Source organism: Mytilus edulis, chromosome 7 (assembly GCF_963676685.1).
Source record: "Mytilus edulis chromosome 7, xbMytEdul2.2, whole genome shotgun sequence".
In the NCBI taxonomy this organism is placed as follows: Eukaryota; Metazoa; Mollusca; class Bivalvia; order Mytilida; family Mytilidae; genus Mytilus; species Mytilus edulis.
Genome location: NC_092350.1, coordinates 75,340,341 through 75,365,210, shown reverse-complemented (window position 1 = coordinate 75,365,210; position 24,870 = coordinate 75,340,341). Strand labels below are relative to the sequence as shown.

Here is a 24,870-nt window from a genome sequence, read left to right as displayed (position 1 = left end):
GCAAATTTTCAAGTCAGTTGTCATTGGCGGTGGACGCACAAGGAAAATCGGGTAGGTCTTTATTTACTAAATTAATCGTAAATATTCCGCCGATTAATATTGTAGCATTGGTAAATATGTTCATATCTGATAGAGGATTCCTTAATAAAGTTGTGCTGACATTCGAGACTTGGCAGTAGGGGCCCTTTGACAGAGATCCATTTATACTTGCGGTGGATACACCTTGTAAAGTTGATCAAAGGGCACGCCTTTGTGCATCTGACGATTTCAAATGCTGTATTACATCATGATTAAAATTAATACTGGGTGACAATCTTGTTGCATTTGTAAAATGGATTGGAAACCTTGGTGGTATATTGGTAATTACGCCTATTTTTTTATAGGAGAATGGGGTTCGATTCCCTGCTAGGGTCAATCCATTTTATCAGAAATATGAAACAATTTTGTCATTTCAGTACAACAGTAGTAATAATAACCTATACTCTATTTTATATTTTATATTTTATCATCGGAACATATGTTTCAATGAAACTATTATATACAATGACATGCCTTTTTAACAGGAGAGATGAAACGTGTTTTTCAGAGGGAGGGGTTTTGAAGTTAGAACAGCGAACATGAACGTTGCGGTATCTAGGTCAAATATGTCAATTACGAATTGTAACACATTGTTGTCATTGTAAAAGTATTAGTAACAAAATGTGTATCATTTTAGTGTTTGAAAGTGTTTTAATTTAAGGAAATACATTAAATGCATACCAATTTGATGAAATTCATTTTTCTGCCGTAGTCAATATACGCATGTGCAAACTAATTTTATTGGATAATAAAGTATGGTTTCTTTACAAAGCTAAAGAAGCACGTCATATTAGAATTAAAATTAGAAAACTTTTGATTAAATTCACACTGAACAAAATCTTATTTTAATTTCTCTGTGAAACGTTACACACAAAAAAAATGTTTGTTTGTCACCAGTGTGGTTTAATACTTACCTGATTTTGCGTATAAATCAAGGAAAGATATCCTCAGCCATTTTGATTGTTTGCCTAATGTGGCAGTCAATATGGCGACTCTTTTAACCACTTTTGGAATCTCATTAATCTGTTATTAATTTTAACTTGAACCTATATAATAAGCATAGTATTGCATTTATTTAAACTGTGTAAAACAATTTAATCGTAAAATTTGGACTTTTTATTAACTGCTGATATTAAATAAGTATTTATTGTATTATTAAAACACTTATGTGACCTCTCTCACAAAAACAATGACAGACAAATTTACCATATACAACAAATGGTTTGCGATAAATGTTTTATCCGGCCTACCAAGAATTACATATCATATGAGTGAATATTTCCAACTAAAACTATAGGAAGTAAATACTAACAATTAATTTGTTAAGTATGTTATATTTAAGATTTGACTATTATTAAAAACATAATATTTCCTAGTTTTTGACACGTTTTTTGTTTTTAAACTGATTCACATTTTTTTTTAAAGAATTTAAGAAGACGGTTAAAGAAGAATAGGTAAAAACAAATTTAGTTGTCGATAGTTTTGATCGAGCACCATTGAAGAGCACTACTACATCCTGTATAATGAAACATGCACCTGGCGTAAGCAATTATAAGCGTTGTACTTTTGATGAAAAACATTCAAACTAATAAGCGGCAAAAAAGAACCAACAAGAATAAAAGACAAATTACAGCATACAAAACACAACACACATAACTGATGTATGGTAAATGCTGGTTGAATCGTCAAATTTTAGATAGAGTAGAAAATATTTTTAGGCAATATTTTAATAGATACTCAGTAACTAAACTTAAAGAGCAAGAACATTCTCGTTTTACACGGGAAACAAATTGCAATGGGTTAAAATTCAGTGTTTGGAGAGTTTTTTTTTAAATCATTTAAATTTGGGGAGCTTACTGCTTTAAAATTCATTTCGTCTTTACAAAAACATATTTGAAGCAGTTAAATGTTGACTTCAAAAGTTTTAATATATGAACTAAGGATACATGAACAGACACACTATGTCAAATCCAACAATTATAGCACTCACTTGTCAAATATCCGGTTAGCTTGTTATTAGAAAAAAACATAATAGTTAAACTGCTTTATCATGGAATGCTACGGACAAAGAGAAACAATCTGTAAACTCAACTTTGTTGGGCATCAAATCTTATTAAAACAGGTGACACATTTGTTTCAAACTGGTCCTATTTTATAAGAAGAAAAGATTTTAAGAATAGTTTGCATCAATCAATTTTTCTCCTTTTAATATTCCAATGCTTGCCACTCTGTAGTAATGTTAACCATGTCTACCTTATAAAAGGACAAGATACCAAAGAAATCGCATGTCCGATGATAACTTAACATTGAATAACTCAGTTACAAATCATTTTTTTTTATCTTATTAATTGGGAATCTCAAAATGCAGGGTGGGGGGAGGGGGAATGGTTAAAAATTTTAAAAAAATGAGAGCGTCTGTGGCGATGTCCACAAAGCATAAGTTCATGATTAGGTAAGTTTATGGGGAAGCAGTCGTAATAGTTGATATGCAGTTTTATCTCCGTCGTTATATCGTTAAATCTACTTTTAATATTCAGTACTATTTGTTACTTTGAAATTATTGTAATATTAAGGTACCTGTATTTTATAGTACTTGATTTGTACTTGAAATTTAAGTACTACAGATTTTTGGTTACACGGTTACATTTTCAGCATTTTGTAAGTTTGTCTTTTTCAAATCACATAAAGTTATGATGTCCCAACATAGAATACTGTGATCATTATTGGTATTACTTTTGTACCAATATTTTAGGTACAAATCAAGTACTGGAAAATACAAGTACCTAAATATTACAATGATTTTAAAGTAAAGACATAGTACTAAATATTAAAAGTAAATTTCCAATACTACTGATTTCAAGTACAGAAATAGTACCTATGCAAAAGTAGCTGTGTATAACAGGAACAATTTAATTATATTAAAACATAATTCGGTTAACGCACGACTTAATGCATTTCAAACGTATTCTCTAGATAATAACACTATGTGTAAAATGTTATATAATTCTGAGGCCATTGTCCTATTTAAATGCAAACAATACATATATATTTATAAATTGTATAAACTACACATCAATTTTCAAAGCTGTAGGTATTTGTTTAAAAAAAACCAACATTTTATGATCTCATTGAAAGACAAACCCATATGCAAAGCATTATTAACTTCGGATAACACGTGGTGTCCTTTAAAAATGACAAATAAGCGCCATGATGGAAACAATGTGGTATAAAACAAACAAACAATAAATCACAAAGACACCTTTAACAAAGCGACGAGAATGCTAACAACAAGTTCATGGTGACCTTGCTAATGGTTGGAATGGTAAAGAAAGCAACTACGCAGAAACTAGCGAATTGTCAATTGTGTCTGAAAATGAAATGTACCAAGTATTGAACTAATAATACTCACTGTTCTTTGATCTCCTCCACAAATAAAACCTGGATGCAAGGATATATAACCAGGTTATCTGAAAATGGCGCTTAAAAAGCAACAATCAATTAAAATTTATATATATAGTCATATCAGGGCATTTTATAGCTGACTATGCGGTATGGGCTTTGCTCATTGTTGAAGGCCGTACGGTGATCTATAGTTGTTAATGTCTGTGTCATTTTTGTCTCTTGTGGACAGCTGTCTCATTGGCAATCATACCACATCGTCTTTTTAATATTAAAAACAAAAATTAGCCTTTATTGCATTATCTGCGTCGATTGCGCTTAGTTTGATTTATCTATATCAGGAATATTTAAAGCCGCCTATAATTGTAAAGCTATGGAAGTTTAAAGGCTCGAGAACGTAAGGAGCTATGTGTATAGAAAGCACATTAAGAGAAAAGTCAAATATATCTTTATTAAATTTTCCTGAGAAAGTTGGAATAAAAGTTTAATCATCATCTGTAATTTCCGAAATTATCAAAGGAAATCTAAAAATAAGAATGTTTTCCATTATTTCAATAACAAAGCACACTAACAACATAGCTGACGACTAAACTGTTCATATACAAAAGGAAGAGAAAAAAAGCGTATTTGTAAATGCTGCGTGCTACATGTAAGTATAGGGACAAATCAACCGACAAGTTTTAAATGTAATGTGAAACGAATGACTGTTGAAAAATAATGCTGATCCAATTCTTAAACCAATGCATGCATAAATCATAAACTTAATATTCTGTGAACAATTTTATAATTTTTTACGCACGCATATAGTAATATCGTCAGATAAATATTTCACTCGGTCGGTGTTGATGTGCAAATATGGCAGCTAATTAATGGTCATGTTTTGAAACCGAAGTTACCATAATGTCACTTTTGTAAACAATCAACAAAGAAGCATTGACATTCAGATAAGCTCGTATATAACGTTTACAATAAAACACTGTTTATATCGATGACGAAGTGATATCTACGATTTTTGACTCACTCTCTGCCAATTTGGTTTATCAATTTAAATTTTCGTATTGCGCATTGTGATCACCTTTTTTCTTTCTTTCGAGAATGGTCACGTTGAGGTAACTGCTTACGGGGCTCCTAAATTTATTAGATTAGTGGAACAACTCTTATGTCAATAGACAAGTACTGAATATTTTGTCCGAAATAGACTTTTAATGTTTAAATCAGTGTTAATAATGAACAGATTGAAAAGTAAAATTTCAGATGTTAGTGGTATAACGAGAGAGCAGAACATTAAAACATAAGTCGTTTTTTACGCACGACTAAAATGATTTTCAAACGTGTACAATATTATGTAATTTTGAGGCCATTGTCCTATTAAAAACCAGACAATGCATCTCTTTTTATGACTTATGATTAAACTACCTATCAAGTTTCAAAGCGCAAGCTATTTGCTAAATATCATACATGTATATACATTTTGTACTTTTGAATGAAAGACAAAGAAAGATACAAATAAACTCATCATAGATACCAGATTTAATTTTGTATTTACGCCTGACGCGCATTTCGTCTACAAAAGACTCATCAAAAGACTCACGAAAATGCCATGATGTAGACAATGTCACTAACATAGTGTAAAAATCAAACAAAAAAACACACAAAAAATCACAAAGACACTTTAAACAAAGATCAGATAATACTTACTGCAAATTCAAGATGGCCTTAACTAGGCAGTGGCGGATCCAGAGAATGGCCTAGAGGGCGTGTGTTCCCCCTTTGATTGTTTTTTTTTTTAAATGATTAATCGGACTAGATTTCGTGAACACTGCTATTTCCCGTGTACTCTAATATTATATTTTTTGCGACAATTCTTTACTTATAAAGATATTTTTGCTGGAATTTACTGATTGTCAAAGTCATGTAATTCGCTATGATTGAGTTGACCAGTGCGTCCAACAAACGTCACTCAGTCATTTTGAAATTCAAATTAAAGTAATACATTGCTTAGGCTGGGGGTGACAATAATAACACCTTCAAAGTGACAAAGGATTGAGCAAGAATGTATTGACTTCTATTTCACTATTCATCAAACAGAAAGTAATACTCTATAGACTATTACACTCGCATGAAATACATGTCCACAGAAATATTATTTACCTACGAAAACAAGTTTAACCCCAAACGCCCAGCCTATTTTAAAATAACATAGCTGCATTATGATTCCAAGTCTGTATAAGCTATAGATAGATTTAAAGTCTAAGATACGAACCATTTGATTTGAGGAGGCAGTCTTAGATATTTGCGAGAAAAAAAATAACTCTGAGTTTTGCCTTAAACAAGTTCTGACCGGGACTGGATTGAAAACAATAATCTTGTCCACTTGTTTGCTATTAGAAACAAAAATTTCCAACAGAATTATTTAGCATTTTATGAACATGATGAATACAAACGGGCGTATTTTTTTTGTTGTGGCCGGGGTTTGCATGTCTGACCGGAATGTCTGTTTCGCCGAACTGATATTTGTTTACTTTTTTCAAGGCCTGACTGAAACCTGCCTGCTGGGTGTGGCCTTTATGGCTCCATTTGTCGAACGCCATTCATAAATTCGTTGCCATTTCAGACTCATTTGTAGCCTTTGGTTGGTTTGGAACCAGTCACTGCTCTTGTTGGGTGAAACATTTTAACCAAACATTTGGATAAAACTTGTTGTTTGTCTTTCTTAACTCGTATCGGTCGTATTGTAAATTTCATATAATAGCCCGGTGTATATCTTGTTTACAACAAGAAATCTACGAGGTTACGCTAACTAAACATAAAACAAACGAGAATTTCCATGTCCATTTTTTATTGACAAGACAATTCTACATCAAATATACTAGTATATAGTTTTGGATCCATCCAATCATTTTTTAATCGACAATTAATGGGAAGAACACGGTATCAAAATATCCAACCCATACACCTAAACTATTTAGAATATACATGCCCCATAAATAAATTAAATAAAAAGTGCATCATTTACACTTATTCTAAGTTTTTAACCAAAAAAAGGTACAAATTATTTTTTCGCCTCGCTCCGTTCGGCAAAATTTATATACTTTGCCCCCCCTTCGAAGTTCTTGGATCCGTCCCTGCAAGGTTAGAGAGTAATTTTTGCTAAATCTCAATCACAATAGATATGTGCATTAAAGAACACATCTACAGTTATCCTAGTAAAGGATAAACTATATCCGACAAAACAAACCGCTTGTAATTTCCTCCATTAGCTTAAACAGGATGCAAGGATACGCTAACTTTATACAGGAACTTCTAAGGAAGAACGATACGAAGTTAGCAATATCTTTTAACTTTACTATCCGCTATATAGATGATGTTCTCTCATTAAATAATTCAAAATTTAGTGACTATGTTAAACGCATCTATCCCATCGAACTAGAGATACAGGATACAAAAGAGGGACGAAAGATACCAGAGGGATAGTCAAACTCATAAATCGAAAATAAACTGACAACGCCTGGCTAAAAATGAAAGAAAACAAACAGACTAAAAATAGAACACATGACACATTATAGAAAACTAAAGAATAAGCAACAGATACAGTTAGGTCGGCCTCATATCTTGACTTACATCTAGAAATTGACAATGAGGGTCGATTGAAAACAAAACTTTACGACAAAAGAGATGATTTCAGCTTTCCAATTGTGAACTTTCCATTTCTAAGTAGCAACATTCCAGCAGCACCTGCACACGGGGTTTATATCTCCCAATTGATATGATATTCCCGTGCAAATGGTGAAGTTGAAATCATCCCTTCGTAAATTTTACGGACGCCATTACGAGTTGGTTGACCGTTATGATATACCCGTTTCATAGATGATATCGGATATGTTCCTTACGTCGTAACTACAATCCCCTTTCCCCCATGAATGTGACCCACCGAATTAGACTATTTACCGGATTTGTTATAACATGAGCAACACGACGGGCGCCACATGTGGAGCAGGATCTTCTTACCATTCCGGAGCACCTGAGATCACCCCTAGTTTTTGGTGGGGTTCGTGTTGTTTATTCTTTAGTTTTCTATGTTGTGTCATGTGTACTGTTGTTTGTTTGTTTGTCTTTTTCATTTTTAGCCGTGTCGTTGTCAGTGTATTTTCTATTTATCAGTTGACTGTCCCTCTGGTATCTTTCGTCCCTCTTTTAATTAACAAGGAAACTGAAAATGTCGTTTATACCATCTACAGTCAAAATGAAATACCTAAAATGTTTAAATTAAATTTTTAAAATGCTTTTTCCGGGTTGAATGTAATTTTTACATTACACAGGCCTAGGATCATTTGTATCCTACTATAAAAGACCTAGTTTTTGTTTGTATGATACAAATGGAGATTATTTGACAAGGGATTTTGTTTTTTATACAATGTATACCTTCCAGTGTACAGGTTGACGGTCGTGCCAATGATTTCCTGAGTATAGAAATATTGTTACCTGCATTGTTCATACCATGCTTTTCAACCAAATGTATATAAGAAGTGTTCGTTTGCTCTTGTGGGATGTATAAAAACTTATCATTAGGTCAGATTTGGGACGTTGAATGCCAAGCCAGATGTACGGAAAATGTTAACCTCTCTGCTACCTTGGAATCCTGACACACTTGAGACTGGACTATAAGCTGATATCGGGTCAGATCGTCAGGCTAGCTCTAAAAATAAATGCAAAAGCTCGTTGAAGGGTCTGTATGTGACCTATCGAAAGAAAACATTTGTTAAATATTACTTCTTTATCCAGTTCGTGACAGTCAATCTATTTTGCTGTAATCCTGGTAAATCCACGTGAAATACATTTTGATTGTGAAAATTTGTAAATGGGTAATCAATCTGAATAGTTGCCACTATATGTAAAGCTAATAAAAAATTAGAATACAAGTTTATAAATTTAATTCTTTAAGGTAGGCAGCAATAGGTGCATTGTATTCAAATCATCTGCTCACAGCGTAATCTTCGATACTCATGATCGATTGCTAGATTTGAAGCTGAAACATTATCACATATGGTTATATTTTGAGGATACGAAGTGTAATTAAATTCTGTCATCTTGGAAACTCAGAGACATACATGTATGTATGAGGAGGTTTTAACGAGGAAATAAATCTAGTGTTTCAAATAAACGCAATAGAAGTATACCGCTGTTCGAAATTCCTAATTCGATTGAGAAAAAAACAAATCCAGTTACAAAATAAAACTGAGGGAAACTCATCAAATATAAGAGGAAAGAACAACACAACTGAAACATATTGTTCGTGTTTAGATATGCAGTTCTTTACAGCAGAAAATTGGAAGATAGCAAACGGATATTTGTCCTCGTAAGTCAAAAATAAACTGACAACCTTGGCATAAAACGAAAAACGACCAAAAGGAAAACAACAACCTACAAACACAACATAGAGAATTAAAGACTGAGAAACACGAACCCAAACAAAAACCGGGGTTAATTTCATATGCCTTGAAAGACGAATAGATCCTCCTCTACATTTGATATTCGTTGTATAGTTCATGTGAGTGCAAACTGGTGATAAGTCTTATTTGGTATGTTACTGTTTTTTGCTAATTACTAAACATTGAAGATATTCGTCGTCATCTGTGAAGCAGATATTCCATAACGGTCAACCATATCGTAGTTTAGTCTGTAAGAATTTTGAAGGGATGACTTACACTTCAACAATTGAAACTCTTTGTTTCATAGCTTCGTTGTTGGCAGCAATCCCCTTCCAAGGCAATTATGATTGCAAATGCAAGCTCTCGAATATCGTTTCGATCAGGAGATATAACCTCAATAATCAGGCAAGAATGAATATTGCTACATGAAAATGGAAAGTTATAGAATTTACATAGTTATTCTATGTATGGTATTCTGCATACTATTAAACTGTTAAGCTCAGTCAAATGTTTGAAACAACACAATGTCCTAGTGAACATATATTTTGGTGAACATATTATAGTTATCTTGAAAATTTGGAGGTGTATTTGAATATTTACCAATATATGATAATCATAACACGATCCGACATAATTCATTTCAAACTTATCCTATTATAAATAACGCTACGTAATATTCGGCAATTCTAAGGCCATTGTCCTATTTCATAAAACGGATTGAAAACAATATAATTAATAACTAGCATAATTCATATCTTTTAATTCTCTGTAAGCATCAAAGGAATCAATAGGGACTGGGAAACCATAGGTGTCAGATTTCCACCTAATTCGGCATATATGCTTCAAATATGATTATATTGAGAAAAAAAAAAAAAATCTTGTGTCATGTGTATGGTTGCTATGGTAACCATTGACCTAAAATTTTGGCTTCAAATTCAATGCTTTTTAGGTGAAATTGGGGTAACTTTGGACTTGTGTACACATACCTGTACAAATTGTGCAATAAAATTACTTTTGATATTGTAATAACAAGCATAGTACTTGACTTTTAAAATAAAAAAATAAAATCAGCAGTCCATAATATTCTGGTATTAGCAAATCCAAAATACCAAAGATCGGTATTTTTAGGTTTCATAAAAAAAATGAAAATTTACCTTTTTCTAGGCAAGATTTATAAAAGAACGCAGGCATCGACAGAAAAAAACTTTATTTTATAATAAAGACCAATGTATACTCTATCAAATATAAAAACACTGGAGATGGTATATTGCTGAATTTTAAAAAAAAAAACTTTGAAAATTGTTGCCATGGCACTTTCTGAAAAATAGCCAAATACAGATTAAGGCAATTTTTTTATTAGTATGTACCACTAAATGCATAAAACATAGGTACTTTGCATATTCTCAATAGATCAGTCTTTCACCTTTCCTATAATGCCAAAATTAAATCTAAAATGAAGTAAGGATGCTAATTAAAGTTGGAAAACCTTCCCCTACCCCTGGAAAATGACCGAAAAAAATGCTAAATTTACCAAAAAGACCTTATTTTTACAAGTCAAGTTGTATAGCCTATTATATTTGTGTCTGTTACTAGATTAAAACACAATTAAACAATTTTAATCTTTTTATCAAAATGTTTGTACTCTTAGTGGAAATTTGCTGAAAAGGATGAAAAAATATGGTTGGGGAGGGGGGGATTTTTTCATCAATTGTTCCTATACAATTCTAAATGAGGTCTTGTCATTCAAAGTATGATCATTTGAGAAACTTGTATTAATATGTTTATGTACAAACCATGACAAAACTAACTTTCAAGCAGACATGTGACAAATCCTCCAATAAAATAGAAATATTATATCATCATTATTACAATGAGGGTTAAAAATCAAAACATAAACAAATAACATACCAAACCACACACAAAAAAATACATATAAATGTTTTACCAATAGTGTTTCCAGTATATTGTTTGTGAAACAGAGCTTGAGCACACATTTCATACTATGAACAGAAATGATAAATTGAATTTGAACACCTCCAACTGATCAATAAGTTATATCATTATTATACACAAGGAGCAATAGCCTTCTCCTGACCTACGTCACTTACTCTAATTCAGTAATGTTTTTAATGTAAATAAGCTTTATATTTCTTCCTTTTGAAATGATTGTAAATTCAACCTAATGTAATGCAGAGAAAAACTATGAAAGGGTCATTATTGAAGGATTGTTGAAGTGAATAAAAAAAAATTATATGGCATTTGTGAGTAAGTTATAAAATTGCAAGATTCTGAATTATCATTCCATAACACTAAAAAAAAAACTCATATTTTTGAAGAAAAAGAAAAATTGTCTGGCACTGAGAATCCCAGCTGATGGTGATCTTTCTACATTCAAAGTTTTTTTTAATTTCAGTTAAGTAATTTAAGAGAACTTGTAATGAAAAGCTGATGCATGATAATTTTCAGTAATTTCAAAGTTCAAAGGGACATAACTCCTATAAAAATTTGAGAATCCAAATTTCTGGATATTTTGCATAACTACATATATGATATACAGATGAACATACGGACAGAGTGACTTAACTGCTAGACCTGCTTCTGCCTTTTGCTAGGCAAGTTAAAATACAAATAACAAAGTTTTGCAAAAAGCTTTTCCTCAATGATATACTCATCTTGTACTAATAAAAAAGACATCCATGCTAGTGATCTTAAAAGTTCTGTATCAGTTTCATTTGTATTGGTGGTACTGCTTTCATAATTACTGGAATCATATGATGCTAACTGTTGCAAGATAATGTCTACATCCTCTTCAAAAATAGTCATTACAATTGCTCTGATGCATGCACCTATTTTTTTCATATAACTCAACTGTGTTTTCCTGGAATATGAGACCCATAGACCTGTTGGCATAGATATTGTATCTAATCCCTCACAAAGTAGAAATGAATTTAATTTCTCCAAACTTTCTATCTGATGAATGGTTCTTTGACTACTTTGACTGTTATTTTGACTACTCATCTGTGTTTCCTGAAAGAAAAAAAAAAGAATTTAGAGCAAATGTTGACATAAAAATTTACTAGACACAGGCATTTGTTGGATGGAACATATGAATTCCTAGCATGTAAAAGTGTGACTTTTGGCCCCTTTGGACCCCTTTTACACAATGGAAAAAAAACCAATCAAAATTAGACTTGAAATAAAACAATTCCAGTCATATAATAACACATTCAGCTAAAGAAAACATTTCTTTCATGCTCATTTCAACACGGGTATGCATTATATTTATCATATTCGCTTGCCAAGGGTAAGATCCACTCCCGCTCTCTTCAGAGAGCGGGAGTGGACCGTAACCATTGGCTAGCAAAGATGACCTTACTTATACCCAGTGTAAAGAAATTAAACAGATATATCATGTTAAGGAGGGATATTTTACGCAAATACCCCTCAAGAACATGATATATCTGTATTATTAATACATCAAATGTTAATGTTTAAAAGCGCATTGATGATCATGACGTTACAAGCGTTCATTCAGAGAGAGTATTTTTTGGCAAATACGCATATATCCTTTTTAGCAAATACCCCAGCGCTGTTTAAAATAAATGATATTCATTTGAAAACAGTAAATTGGTGAAAAATACACTAGCTATCAACCAATTAAAATCCAGGATTCTTACATAAGGTGTAATTATAACAAATATAATGCCTACCCATGTTAAAACAAGCATGCCTGCACCAAGTCAGAAGCCTGTAAATCCGTGGTTATCATTTGTTTATGTGTTACATATTTGTTTTTCGTTCATAAAAAAGGCTGTTTGTTTTCTTGCTTGTATTGTTTTACATTGTCTTATCGGGGCCTTTTATGCCTGACTATGGAGTATGGGCTTTGCTCATTGCTGAACGCCGTACGATGCCCTATAGTTTTTAATGTCGGTCATTTTGGTCTTTTGTGGATAGTTGTCTCATTGGCAATCATACCACATCTTCTTTTTTTATATAAACCATAATCTGAAAGAATTATTTCGTAACAATGTAAACATTAAATATAAAACTGGAAAACATAGTCATACATGTAGTTGATAATATCGGGTACCACGATTTCCCGAGAACTACGAGAACAACATAATATCCCGAAAACAAGATTATATATCCCGAGAACAAGATTTTTTATGGTTTTATATGTGTTTTTTTGCTTAAATAAGTTTAACAGCATACAATAATTAAGGTTTATGGCGTTCATAATTAATAAAAGTACACGCAATCTTCAGAAAATAGATTTTTATGTCTTGTTACTTATATGCAAATTCCTTGTTGAAAACAATATGGCGGACGTTATATTTTGTAAGGTAGATAACTCGACTTGAAAGCAAAGTACCGTAGTACTGTTTTCTCACTGAGGATTTTGTGTTGTAGAATTTCGTTATTTGTGATCTGGTGCATTTGCAATATCTAATTGTGATCATTCTGCATTTGAACTGTGTTGATGCTATTTCATTAATTCTAATGAATGAATCTATGATTGACTCATTGACATAGTACCACAATAAATAACGTATGCTTCTCTTTGGATATATAAAATAAGAAATATAGAGATCAGATTATTTATTTGAAGTACAAATCCAATGTATACAATGGTATAAAATACAAGAAATTTAATGTTTAAAAAAAAACATTTTGGAAGAATAAGCACCAAATCGTAAATTACTTTTTATATGCAAAATGTTACTAAAATAATACCAAGCCGTTGTCTTCATATTTCTTTGATGAACAAAATTTGAGAAAATTGAAATTTTTGTATTTTGTATTAAAACAACACCAAGCTTTAGTTTAAAAGGAGATATTTGGAGAAAATTGTCCAGTAATTACAGCATTTAATAAGAAAACAATATAATTACTAAGATTTTGGATCATTTTGAAAACATGTTATTTTAGTAAAAACTTTGACGAATCATAATTTATTTCATTTTATTAACAATAACAATAACGATATAAATAAAATTTATTAACAATAGAGACATATAATTAATTAACAACAATCAGTTTTATATGAATGTTTAACATTTTTTTTTAATAAAATCTATTCTTTCAGTACATTTGATACTTTTCTTTTCTGTCAGTTCTTCTAAGATCTTCTAATACTTTGATTTTCTTAAGTTGTCTACCTTTAGAATGTCCGCCATATTGTGTCAACAAGGATTTTGCATACAAGACATAGAAAATGATTTTTTGACCTGAAATTGCATTTTTATTGAATAAAAACGAGTATTATCCTTTATTATTGTAAAAAGTAGTAAAAACACAATAAAAACACCTATAACACAATTAAAAATCTTGTTCTCGGGATATATAATCTTGTTTTCGGGATATTATGTTGTTCTCGTAGTTCTCGGGAAATCGTGGTACCGGATAATATCATATTACCTGTGAAAATGCAGAAAAATGAAACTCATCTTCAGCTATTTCTGGATGACTATAAGCATTGTCTTGTTTTCTTTTTGCTCTTGACTGTAAAGATGAAAATGTCAATAAAATTCCCAAATCAAGTGAAAACTCCAGTACAACTGCATCCATTACTTGGAAGACATTTTGAAATTCTTACACAAACTTATAAATAAATTTTGTGATTTTGCTGTCTTCTAATTGGTTAAAAGTTTTACTTGTTTTTTTAATGTAGTCAACTTTAATGGTGCCACACCCACGTTTTTATTGGTAAAAAAATTCTATTAGTAATACTTGATGCATTTGAGCAATTTCTAATAAAAAAATTATCTATCATGAATTGCAATAATTTATTTTCAATTTACTGAACAATAAAATAAATTTTTGACTCTTTTGAATCAAATTATAAAGCATTACATTTATACTTATTGATAAAAAAAATTAGGGATTTACACTGTACTACATACATGTATTACAATGATATATGCTAGAATATTTACATGATCAACAGTTTCAGTTAGGTCAATTCCTACTACATCTTCGGAGTACTCCATTGCTACTGTCTGAAAGAAAAAAAATTTATGCTGAATCAGCTTTGTCAAAAATTAATGGTATATATAAAACAAGATTTTTTGTGTGAAAGTTTGATGAGGTACCTACAATGGTGATTTTCTTTAAAACCAAATACAATAAGATAATAGGAGATGCACAAAGACTTTATGTAATGAAAATTCCTTAAAAGTTTCATGGAATCCAGAAATTCATTGGTTTAGGAGTTGTGGAAAATGGATGTGTCGAAGACCATGTTTTGCTATAGGGAAACCCTAAATATTATTCTGATCATGAAGTGATATAGCAGTACACATAACTCGGAACCAAATAATATTCTGTAAAAGTTTTAATGAGATTCATTTACTGGTATAGCTGTAGTTGTTGAGGACTCAAATACAGTAACATGATCACTATATAAACATGTACACCCCCCTTTTAGTTAGGGTATTAGTATTGAAAAAAACAACAATGGCAACCAGGAGCTTCCTGTTATTAATCTTGACATTGTCTTTAAGTTTGAGAGTTGGTTATGCCAAGCTTGCCTTAACTTGAGTATAATCATATATTTTACGACATGTGAAATGTTGTTCAATTTTTTCCTAAATAAACTCGCATACCTTTGATTGGTTTGCAGTAAAAGTCTGTACACTGCTGCTTACATCGGTACATGTCTCTGTTGATATTTTGCAAACTCTAAGTCTACAATTAAGGCAAATAGCTGAAAAAAAGAAAACAGCTATAAAAAGAGTGAAAACATAAAAGTAACTACATACAGTAAAACCTGTCACTGTCACCTCTTTTCAGCAAAAACCTGTCTTAATGCTCACTCCCATATATGCTGTGTACAAATTGTGATTAGTGGTTTGTTTTTCTTATTGTTGTATGGTCTATCCCAATGTTGACATGTCCTGTTATTTTCTTTGTATTCATGTCAATGTAGTTTATATCTATGTTTATTGAACCTCTATTCAAAAGTTACCTTTTTTTGCAGAACCCTTTCTCATTCTCGATTTGTTTAGTCTAATATGATATATCTGTTTTTCTGCTAACATGCCAAAAAATAGGGTAAGTATACAGTAGATAGGCATTATATACATTTTTTTTTCATTAGTTATTAGTGGCTTTGAAGTATCTGTCAGATGACTGCTAGTACTCTCAGATCTGTTCTTAGTGTCTTTTTGTTGTCCGGATGTACAAGTACTCAACCACATCCACTTGTATTTGTGTCCATCTGATGAGTTAAGACTTTTTTTTATAGTTCTTATGTTGTAGTGTTATACCACTGTCCCAGGTTAGAGAAGGGTTGGATACGTCTAATATATTTATCCCAACCAAATAATATATGTATGTGCCTGTCCCAAGTCAGGAGCCTGCAACTCAGTGGTTGTCATTTATTCATGTGTTAATGATGTTAAATATTTGTTTTTCATTCATTTTTATATATAAATAAGGCCAAAAGGTTTCTCGTTTTAATTGTTTTACATTGTCATATCAGGGCCTTTTATAGCTGACTGTAGCTGACTATGCGCTATGGGCTTTGCTCATTGTTGAAGGCTGTACGGTGACCTAGTGTTAATGTCTGTGTCATTTTGGTCTCTTGTGGACAGTTGTTTCATTGCACTCATACCACATCTTCATTTTTATAATTACATTTTATAAGGGAGTTTTGTATTTACCCAGGACATATGGTGCCAAGGGTTAATACAGCTGCCGGACAATTTATAACAGGACCAATGCAGTCAGAAAAAGGAAGTTAGTAACGCCATAATATTTCAATTAGGTTACAATATGAATGCATCCAGACTTTATAGTGCTGAATTGATAATTGCCAAAATATATAAGGATTAAGGTACAGTTGTATGTGACCTTTGCTTGGTCAGGATAGCAGAATTTCATATATTATATATACATTGTATTTTTCAGGCCCTAGACAATACAAAATTATATCATTAATTTGACAGCAAGGACAATTCCATACTTGTCTTGGATCACTCTGATATGGTCAATGGATAAGGTCCTATCTACTCTCTTCCTTTTACTTTTAGCATTGCTATCCTGATCAATACTGTGGTCTATATCAGGATGGGAGCTTATAAAACTGGGAAGTAAGCACAGCCTTCTTCGACTTCTTTTCAAATTAAGGGAAAGTAGATGCTTGTAATGACCCTCACATACTTCATAGGTTCTTGTCGATACACCACAATTTTCCGCTGTTGGTATAATGCCACTTTCAGTCAACACAATATGAATTTCCTCTTTACTTACAAAGTCATGATAAAAAGGTGTGCATTCTACATCAGAATGATATCTATGAATATGGCAAACCATGCTTTAAAATTCTCAATCATTAAATAATCTAGGGTATGTAGGGATAACTTGTGGTTACCATAATTGTCATTGTAACAATTGTTATTGTTTGTGCAGAAGACAGGAGAATATTAAGGTAGGGGAGGGGAATGAGCTTGAGTGTAATTGTTTTAAGCTGTTATCTTTATTTCTCCTAATATTGGAGAACCTATTTGATGATAACAAAACAGTCAAACTAAACATAAAGATATATTACAGGCAAAATTTTAAATAAGAAAACAAAACTGGAAACTGCTATTTGAAAAAAAAAATGTAAAAAATTTTGCTGGACTATAAAACAATTTTATGATGAAAAATCACCATAAAAGTTACCATAGCAACAGTTATATGGGGAAATAACAGCAAATTGTCATTGAAATAGTTGCACTCATATTGAGATACAAAATTAATGATAAAAAGAAGTAAATAATACCAGACACAAGTTGGTTCCTTTTTCCTTTTTCCTTTTTCGATATTCAAATTTTGAAAAATATTACAAGTCCAAACTAAAAAAAATTTTTCCTTCAAAATTTTTTTTCCTCAGAATTTTTTTTTCCTCAAATTTTTTTTTCCTCAAATATATTTTTTCCTCAAATTTTTTTTTCCTCAAAATTTTTTTTTCCTCAAAATTTTTTTTCCTCAAATTTTTTTTTTCTCAAATTTTTTTTCCTCAAAATTTTTTTTCCTCAAAAAGTTTTTCAATTTTTTTTTTCGTTTCCTTATTCGGTTTTCATTTCCTTATACAGTTTCTATTTCCTTATTCGATTTCCATTTCCTTATTCAATTTTCATTTCCTTATTCGGTTTCTTTTTCCTTTTTCAATGTTTATTTCCTTTTTCAATTTCTATTTCCTTATTCGGTTTCTATTTCCTAATTGGATTTTCATTTCCTTATTCGATTTCCATTTCCTTATTCGATTTCCATTTCCTTATTCGGTTTCTATTTCCTTATTCGGTTTCTATTTCCTAATTGGGTTTCTATTTCCTTATTGGATTTTCGTTTCCTTATTCGATTTCCATTTCCTTATTTGATATTCATTTCCTAATTCGGTTTCTTTTTCCTTTTTCAATCTTCATTTCCTTTTTCGGTTTCGATTTCCTTATTCCGTTTCTATTTCCTTATTCAGTTTCCATTTCCTTATTGGATTTTCATTTCCTTATTGGATTTTCATTTCCTTATTCGGTTTCTTTTTCCGTATTCGGTTTCTATTTCCTTATTCAGTTTCAATTTTCTTATTGGATTTTCATTTCCTTGGATTTTCATTTCCTTATTGGATTTTCATTTCCTTATTCGATTTCCTTTTTCGATATTCAAATTTTGAAAAATATTACAAGTCCAAACTGAACTTTTTTTTTCCTACAAAATTTTTTTCCTCAAATTTTTTTTTCTTCAAAATTTTTTTTTCCTCAATTTTTTTTTTCCTCAAAATTTTTTTTTTCCTCAAATTTTTTTTTCCTCAAAAAGTTTTTCAAATTTTTTTTTTCGTTTCCTTATTCGGTTTCTCTTTCCTTATTCGATTTTCATTTCTTTATACAGTTTCTATTTCCTTATTCGATTTCCATTTCCTTATTCGATTTTCATTTCCTTATTCGGTTTCTTTTTCCTTTTTCAATGTTCATTTCCCTTTTCGGTTTCTATTTCCTTATTCGGTTTCTATTTCCTTATTGGATTTTCATTTCCTTATTCGATTTCCATTTCCTTATTGAATTTCCATTTCCTTATTCGGTTTCTTTTTCCTTTTTCAATGTTCATTTCCATTTTCGGTTTCTATTTCCTTATTGGGTTTCTATTTTCTTATTGGGTTTCTATTTCCTTATTGGATTTCTATTTCCTTATTGGATTTTCGTTTCCTTATTCGATTTCCATTTCCTTATTCGATTTCCATTTCCTAATTCGGTTTCTTTTTCCTTTTTCAATATTCATTTCCTTTTTCGGTTTCTATTTCCTTATTCGGTTTCTATTTCCTTATTCAGTTTCCATTTCCTTATTGGATTTTCATTTCCTTATTGGATTTTTATTTCCTTATTCGGTTTCTTTTTTCTTATTCGGTTTCTATTTCCTTATTCAGTTTCCATTTCCTTATTGGATTTTCATTTCCTTATTGGATTTTCATTTCCTTATTCGGTTTCCATTTCCTTTTTCGATATTCAAATTTTGAAAAATATTACAAGTCCAAACTGATTTTTTTTTTTCATTCAAAATTTTTTTCCTCAATTTTTGCTTCCTCAAAAAGTTTTTCAAATTATTTTTTTCGTTTCCTTATTCGGTTTCTTTTTCCTTATTCGATTTTCATTTCCTTATACAGTTCCTATTTCCTTATTCGATTTCCATTTCCTTATTCGATTTTCATTTCCTTATTCGGTTTCTTTTTCCTTTTTCAATATTCATTTCCTTTTTCGGTTTCTATTTCCTTATTCGGTTTCTATTTCCTTATTGGATTTTCATTTCCTTATTCGATTTCCATTTCCTTATTCGATTTCTGTTTCCTTATTCGGTTTCTATTTCCTTATTCGGTTTCTATTTCCTTATTCAATTTTCATTTCCTTATTTGGTGTCTATTTCCTTATTCGATTTCCATTTCCTGATTCGATTTTCATTTCCTTATTCGGTTTCTTTTTCCTTTTTCAATATTCATTTCCTTTTTCGGTTTCTATTTCCTTATTCGGTTTCTATTTCCTTATTGGATTTTCATTTGCTTATTCGATTTCCATTTCCTTATTCGATTTCTGTTTCCTTATTCGGTTTCTATTTCCATATTCGGTTTCTATTTCCTTAGGTAGCACTCCACAGTTAGAAAATAAAATTAAAAATGAGCCACAAAATGTTTTATCATCTCCTATTCCTGGATTTCTAATACATTAACCTAACTGTTTGTGTTGTACATGTGCATATGTATGTAATCAGTATCTTCCATAGATTTGATTTTCAAAAGTGAAAAGGGTGAAAATTAATTCCTTTTATGTGTATCCATGGCAACATTCTGCATTTATTTCCCATAAAATATTGCAAAAAGGGGGGTGAACATGTCACATTTCACCCAAAAATTTGGATCAAACTAGAATTTCAATGCCTTTGAGTGATACCTTTTCAGAAACTGTTCCCTAAATCTTCCTAATGATCAAATAAAAAATGGGTGTCTTTCGCCTCATTTTTTCGTAAAATCCAATCACAAAGTTCGTGCGATAAAAAGTTGGAAAAAACATTGCAATAATTGCCGGACCAGTGTATGGTAGGGACATGCAAATACGGACTGTCATACAGAAAACAGCCTATATTACATACATTACATAACCTTGATGTTCATATAAACCCAATACAAAGGTTATTTTAATACTCAGCTATCCAAAAATGAATTTTATTGCAAACTAGCTCTCATATTTGAAAAATTCACAGGGGCCAAAATGCGAAACTACACATATAACTGTGGAGTGCTACCTTATTCGGTTTTTATTTCCTTATTCGGTTTCTTTTTCCTTATTAGGTTTCTGTTTCCTTATTTGATTTCTTTTTCCTTATTAAATTTTCATTTCCTTATTCGGTTACTATTTCCCTATATTTACAACTATCAAACATCAACACACACCAAACTGGATGTAATTGAAAGATATCTAGAGGTCAATATACAGGCTCGAACAAAAGACAAAAAAGGAAAAATATAGCGAGCTTTTTTGGGATGAAGATGTAGTAAAGACCGAACGTCAGTTTTAGTCGGATATACTTTAATGTTAGTCTTACATGTTGTTCTGGAACTCATTCCTCATTTATTCGTCAAGTGATCATCATTTTATATTGTTAACGTTTCATTGCGTACATCGCTTAATGTGCGCCAGTTTTAGGAGTTTTATACAGGACAGTGTAGGAATCCATGTTACTTTCCCCTTTCTCTGAATAACGAAAACTGCTCAGCGGGTCATGTGCACAACTACAAGGAACATTCAGCGGACACGTTCTTCTTCTTCTTCCGGTAAGCGGCCACCGTCAACTGGTTGTCCAAAGGAACAATTCATGGCTAACCACAGCGTGAGTTACATTTAAAACATTACAAATTTTGTATTTACATCAGCCATGAACTGTTTTAATATCTTTTCTTATGTTATAAAGAAATTATGAACATTTTACCGTTCAAACTGTTCGTATCTGAGATGTTACAACTTAATTCCAGACAGAACCCGACGTGTGCAAGAATATTTATCTATTTATTATTATAAAGAACTTTAACGGCTTTATATATCTACGAACTGTTTATCCGTATATTTTATGGACTTAAATTATCATTGAACACATTGTAAAATTGGATTTATATTTTATTTTCAGTTTTTCATCTTTTGGATTGGTATTAAAATAAAAGTCAGCTCCTGATTGGTTTATCCTTACATTAACCCAGTCATCTTGGTTACACTCACTGGTCCGGCCAGTACACATGTATAGATGTGTATATATATCATTGATTCAGTGGCGATGGCAAAAAGACACTGATAAGTCTTAAATAAAATTTTATAGTTTTGAATGTTTCTTCATCAGTTGACTAAAAATAAGTGGAGGTATGTTCTTATTGCCGACGAGGCGCTCTACCTATATTAATTTGTGCATAAAGCGATTGAAAGTTGTTAGATACTGAATGCTTTTACCACAAATGAGCCTAAGTTTTAATCTGTGTATATATACTTAAAATACGATGATAAAATTCATGTCTTGTTCAGGATTTCTGTCAGATCCAACCATGTAGAAGTCATGTTTGTGAGCTATGGTGTTAGTCGATGATGTTCATGAAGGACCTGTAGTACAAAGTATATCACTGGATTGAGCTCTCTGTCTAAGTGTATCATTAAAGTGCTTTGCTTTGAGCTGAGTTCATTGCGGTGCAATTCATTTTTTGTGAAATAAAGATTTGACCGACAACTCTCATGTACAAGGATTTGTCAAAGAAGTATTCATTTTATGTACAATGTATGTAATCACTGTGCTTAAACGGCCGTGGGTAACTTAAGTTACCCACAGCCCAAGATGGCGGACTCTAAACTTGTTGAGATGATAGTTGATACGAAATCTACTTTTTGCAACGTTTTTCATGATCTATGTAAATATTGAGAAGACTTTTGAATCAAGAAATCACTTGCCATCACTACATATGCGTTAATTTTGACTTCATTTTAGCGCAAGGCCAACTTTTAAAAAAAGCATAAGATGTCCGTAACTTATAAATCAAAAATAATCAGACTGTCCGTAACTTTATTTTCGGATGTGGGTAACTTTGTTTTCAAAACTGTAAGATTAACAATTTCAACACTTAAAGGACAATAATCACTATCAAACCCTTTAATTATTACATAGATTTATACAATAACGATATGCTTCAAAAAGCAAACAAGAGTGTCACGGATTTTCCGTTAAATTAAAAAAAAAATATTCCTGGGATAAAACGGGATTTTACGGTACGGCGAAATTGATCTAACATTCTTCTAGCTTTAAAGATTGTTCACTGATGAGTCCTTGGTCGGTGTAGCCGCGGAAAAATTGATATCCTTTCCTTTAAATCATGATATTCTGAATTGTTAGTCTCTTCACTATATCTAGTGTGATGTGTTGTTGATTTCGAGAAAAAAAAATGCCAATATCTAGGAATAGATGGAAGGCTATATTGTTAAACAGGATTTAGTTTATTATAGCAATAAAAGTAGATTTAAAAGCTTCTAAAAGTTTCATTGACCTCAGGGATTCAATAAGATCGGGTATCAAATCATACATATCTTCTTTAGAGGTTTTGACTGATATATCTATGTATTTCTGCTAAGGATTGTCCTCCGAAATTGTTCTCCTAATGTCATTTGCATATGTTCACTTTTAATTGATTGATCGATTTTTGGTTGCTTAACGTCCAGTGGCAAATATTTCATGCACATCCAGACGGTAACAAGTTCACAATAAATACTATAGGTAGGTCTTGAAATAATAGAAGCCATCTGGGATGAATATCGGGGAAATATGGACTGCCACTGGAAATTAATGGTATATCGGATAGGGACAGAAATTTTGCCTAGCTACAGGCCACCTACGGACCCATCAAAGAAGTGTTGCAAGGTTTCTTAACGTGCCCTCCTTACACGAGGCATCGGATTTAACGTCCCAAATCTGACCGGACGTGACTGCGTAGTTGAAACATCCCGCACAGCCAAACGGACGCCTCACTTCGGCAAGCGTTTTACTGCCGGTCGGGAGAAGACCAAGTGACCATATTTCTATTCCCCAGTCACCCTTTGGGGTGTTCACTATTAATGTATCTTCTACAGTTGGAAATGGTGAGATTTATAACCTGCATGTCATGATTTATCATCTAAAACTTAAGCAGTAAACAATCTATAAAGTCAGTAGAATGTATGATTATACATTAATTTTGCCGTACAATTTTCTACATAAGAAAATGTCTGTACCTAGTCAGGAAAATGGCAGTTGTTATCCATTCGGTTGAGTTTTGGATTTTTCCATTTGATAAGGGACTTTCCTTTTTGAATTTTCTTCAGACTTTAGTATTTTTGTAATTTTAGTTTTTAATGCCTGTACCAAGGCAGGAATAGGGCCGTTGTTTTCTATTCGTTTGGTGTGTTAAATTGAGCTTTTGGCTTTGCAATTCCATAAAGGACTTTCCGTTTGAATATTCCTAGGAGTTCGGTATTTTTGTTATTTATCATTTCTTTTTTTTATAATTACATCTACGAATAAAGATTCTTTGAAAATTACTGACATCATGCTAAAGTTACGGACAGCCCTATTGGTATAAGGAAAAAAGTTACGGACGAGCTGTTTTGAAGTTACGGACATCATAAGTGTTTTGGAAAATCGTGCTGTAATCAATTATTTTGTAGTAATAAACCACGTTTTACATTGCAGAGTTTTCTTAAAAGATTTATATAACTTTTTAATTACTGAACATTTCTTTTGTATTCATTGTATTATAATCATATAGGAGCAAACTTCCTAACCGAAGCCAGGCGGCTCCATTTTGGGCTGTAGGTAACTTAAGTTACACACGGCCGTTTAAGCACAGTGATTACATACATTGTACATAGAATTAATACTACTTTGACAAATCCTTGTACATGAGAGTTGTCTGTCAAATCTTTATTTCACAAAAAATGAATTGCACCGCAATGAACTCAGCTCAAAGCAAAGCACTTTAATGATACACTTAGACAGAGAGCTCAATCCAGTGATATACTTTGTACTACAGATCCTTCATGAACATCATCGACTAAAACCATATCTCACAAACATGACTTACTTCATGGTTGGATCTGAAAGAAAACCTGAAAAAGACATGCATTTTATCATCGTATTTTAAGTATATATACACAGATTAAAACTTAGGCTCATTTGTGGTAAAAGCATTCAGTATCTAACAACTTTCAATCGCTTTATGCACAAATTAATATAGGTAGAGTGCCTCTCTTGTCGGCAATAAGAACATACCTCCACTTATTTTTAGTCAACTAATGAAGAAACATTCAAAACTATAAAATTTCAATCAAGACTTATCAGTGTCTTTTTGCCATCGCCACTGAATCAATGATATATATATACACATCTATACATGTGTACTGGCCGGACCAGTGAGTGTAACCAAGATGACTGG

At 31.8% G+C, this 24,870-nt stretch overlaps 2 protein-coding genes across 2 annotated transcripts in view; one reads left to right on the top strand and one right to left on the bottom strand.

Moving 5' to 3' along the window:
- LOC139482234 (uncharacterized) overlaps positions 1-24,870 on the top strand; it is a 398,699-nt gene that overhangs the window by 225,351 nt on the left and 148,478 nt on the right. The window lies entirely within an intron of this gene.
- On the bottom strand, positions 11,493-15,916 carry LOC139482526 (uncharacterized). The gene is made up of 4 exons (XM_071266438.1): positions 15,515-15,916; positions 14,846-14,908; positions 14,328-14,411; positions 11,493-11,933 (listed from the first exon to the last, which is right to left on the bottom strand). Exons 2-4 carry the CDS (start codon positions 14,897-14,899, stop codon positions 11,493-11,495), a joined length of 579 nt encoding a protein of 192 aa, XP_071122539.1. The 5' UTR covers positions 14,900-14,908; positions 15,515-15,916.

Coding starts and splice junctions, on each gene's coding strand:
- LOC139482526 (XM_071266438.1), bottom strand. CDS start 14,899: ATGGAGTACTCCGAAGATGTAGTAGGAATTGACCTAACTGAAACTGTT. Junction 14,412..14,845: donor TAACTGAAACTGTTGATCAT/GTAAATATTCTA, acceptor TCATCTTTACAG/TCAAGAGCAAAAAGAAAACA. Junction 11,934..14,327: donor ATTTTTCTGCATTTTCACAG/GTAATATGATAT, acceptor TTTTTCTTTCAG/GAAACACAGATGAGTAGTCA.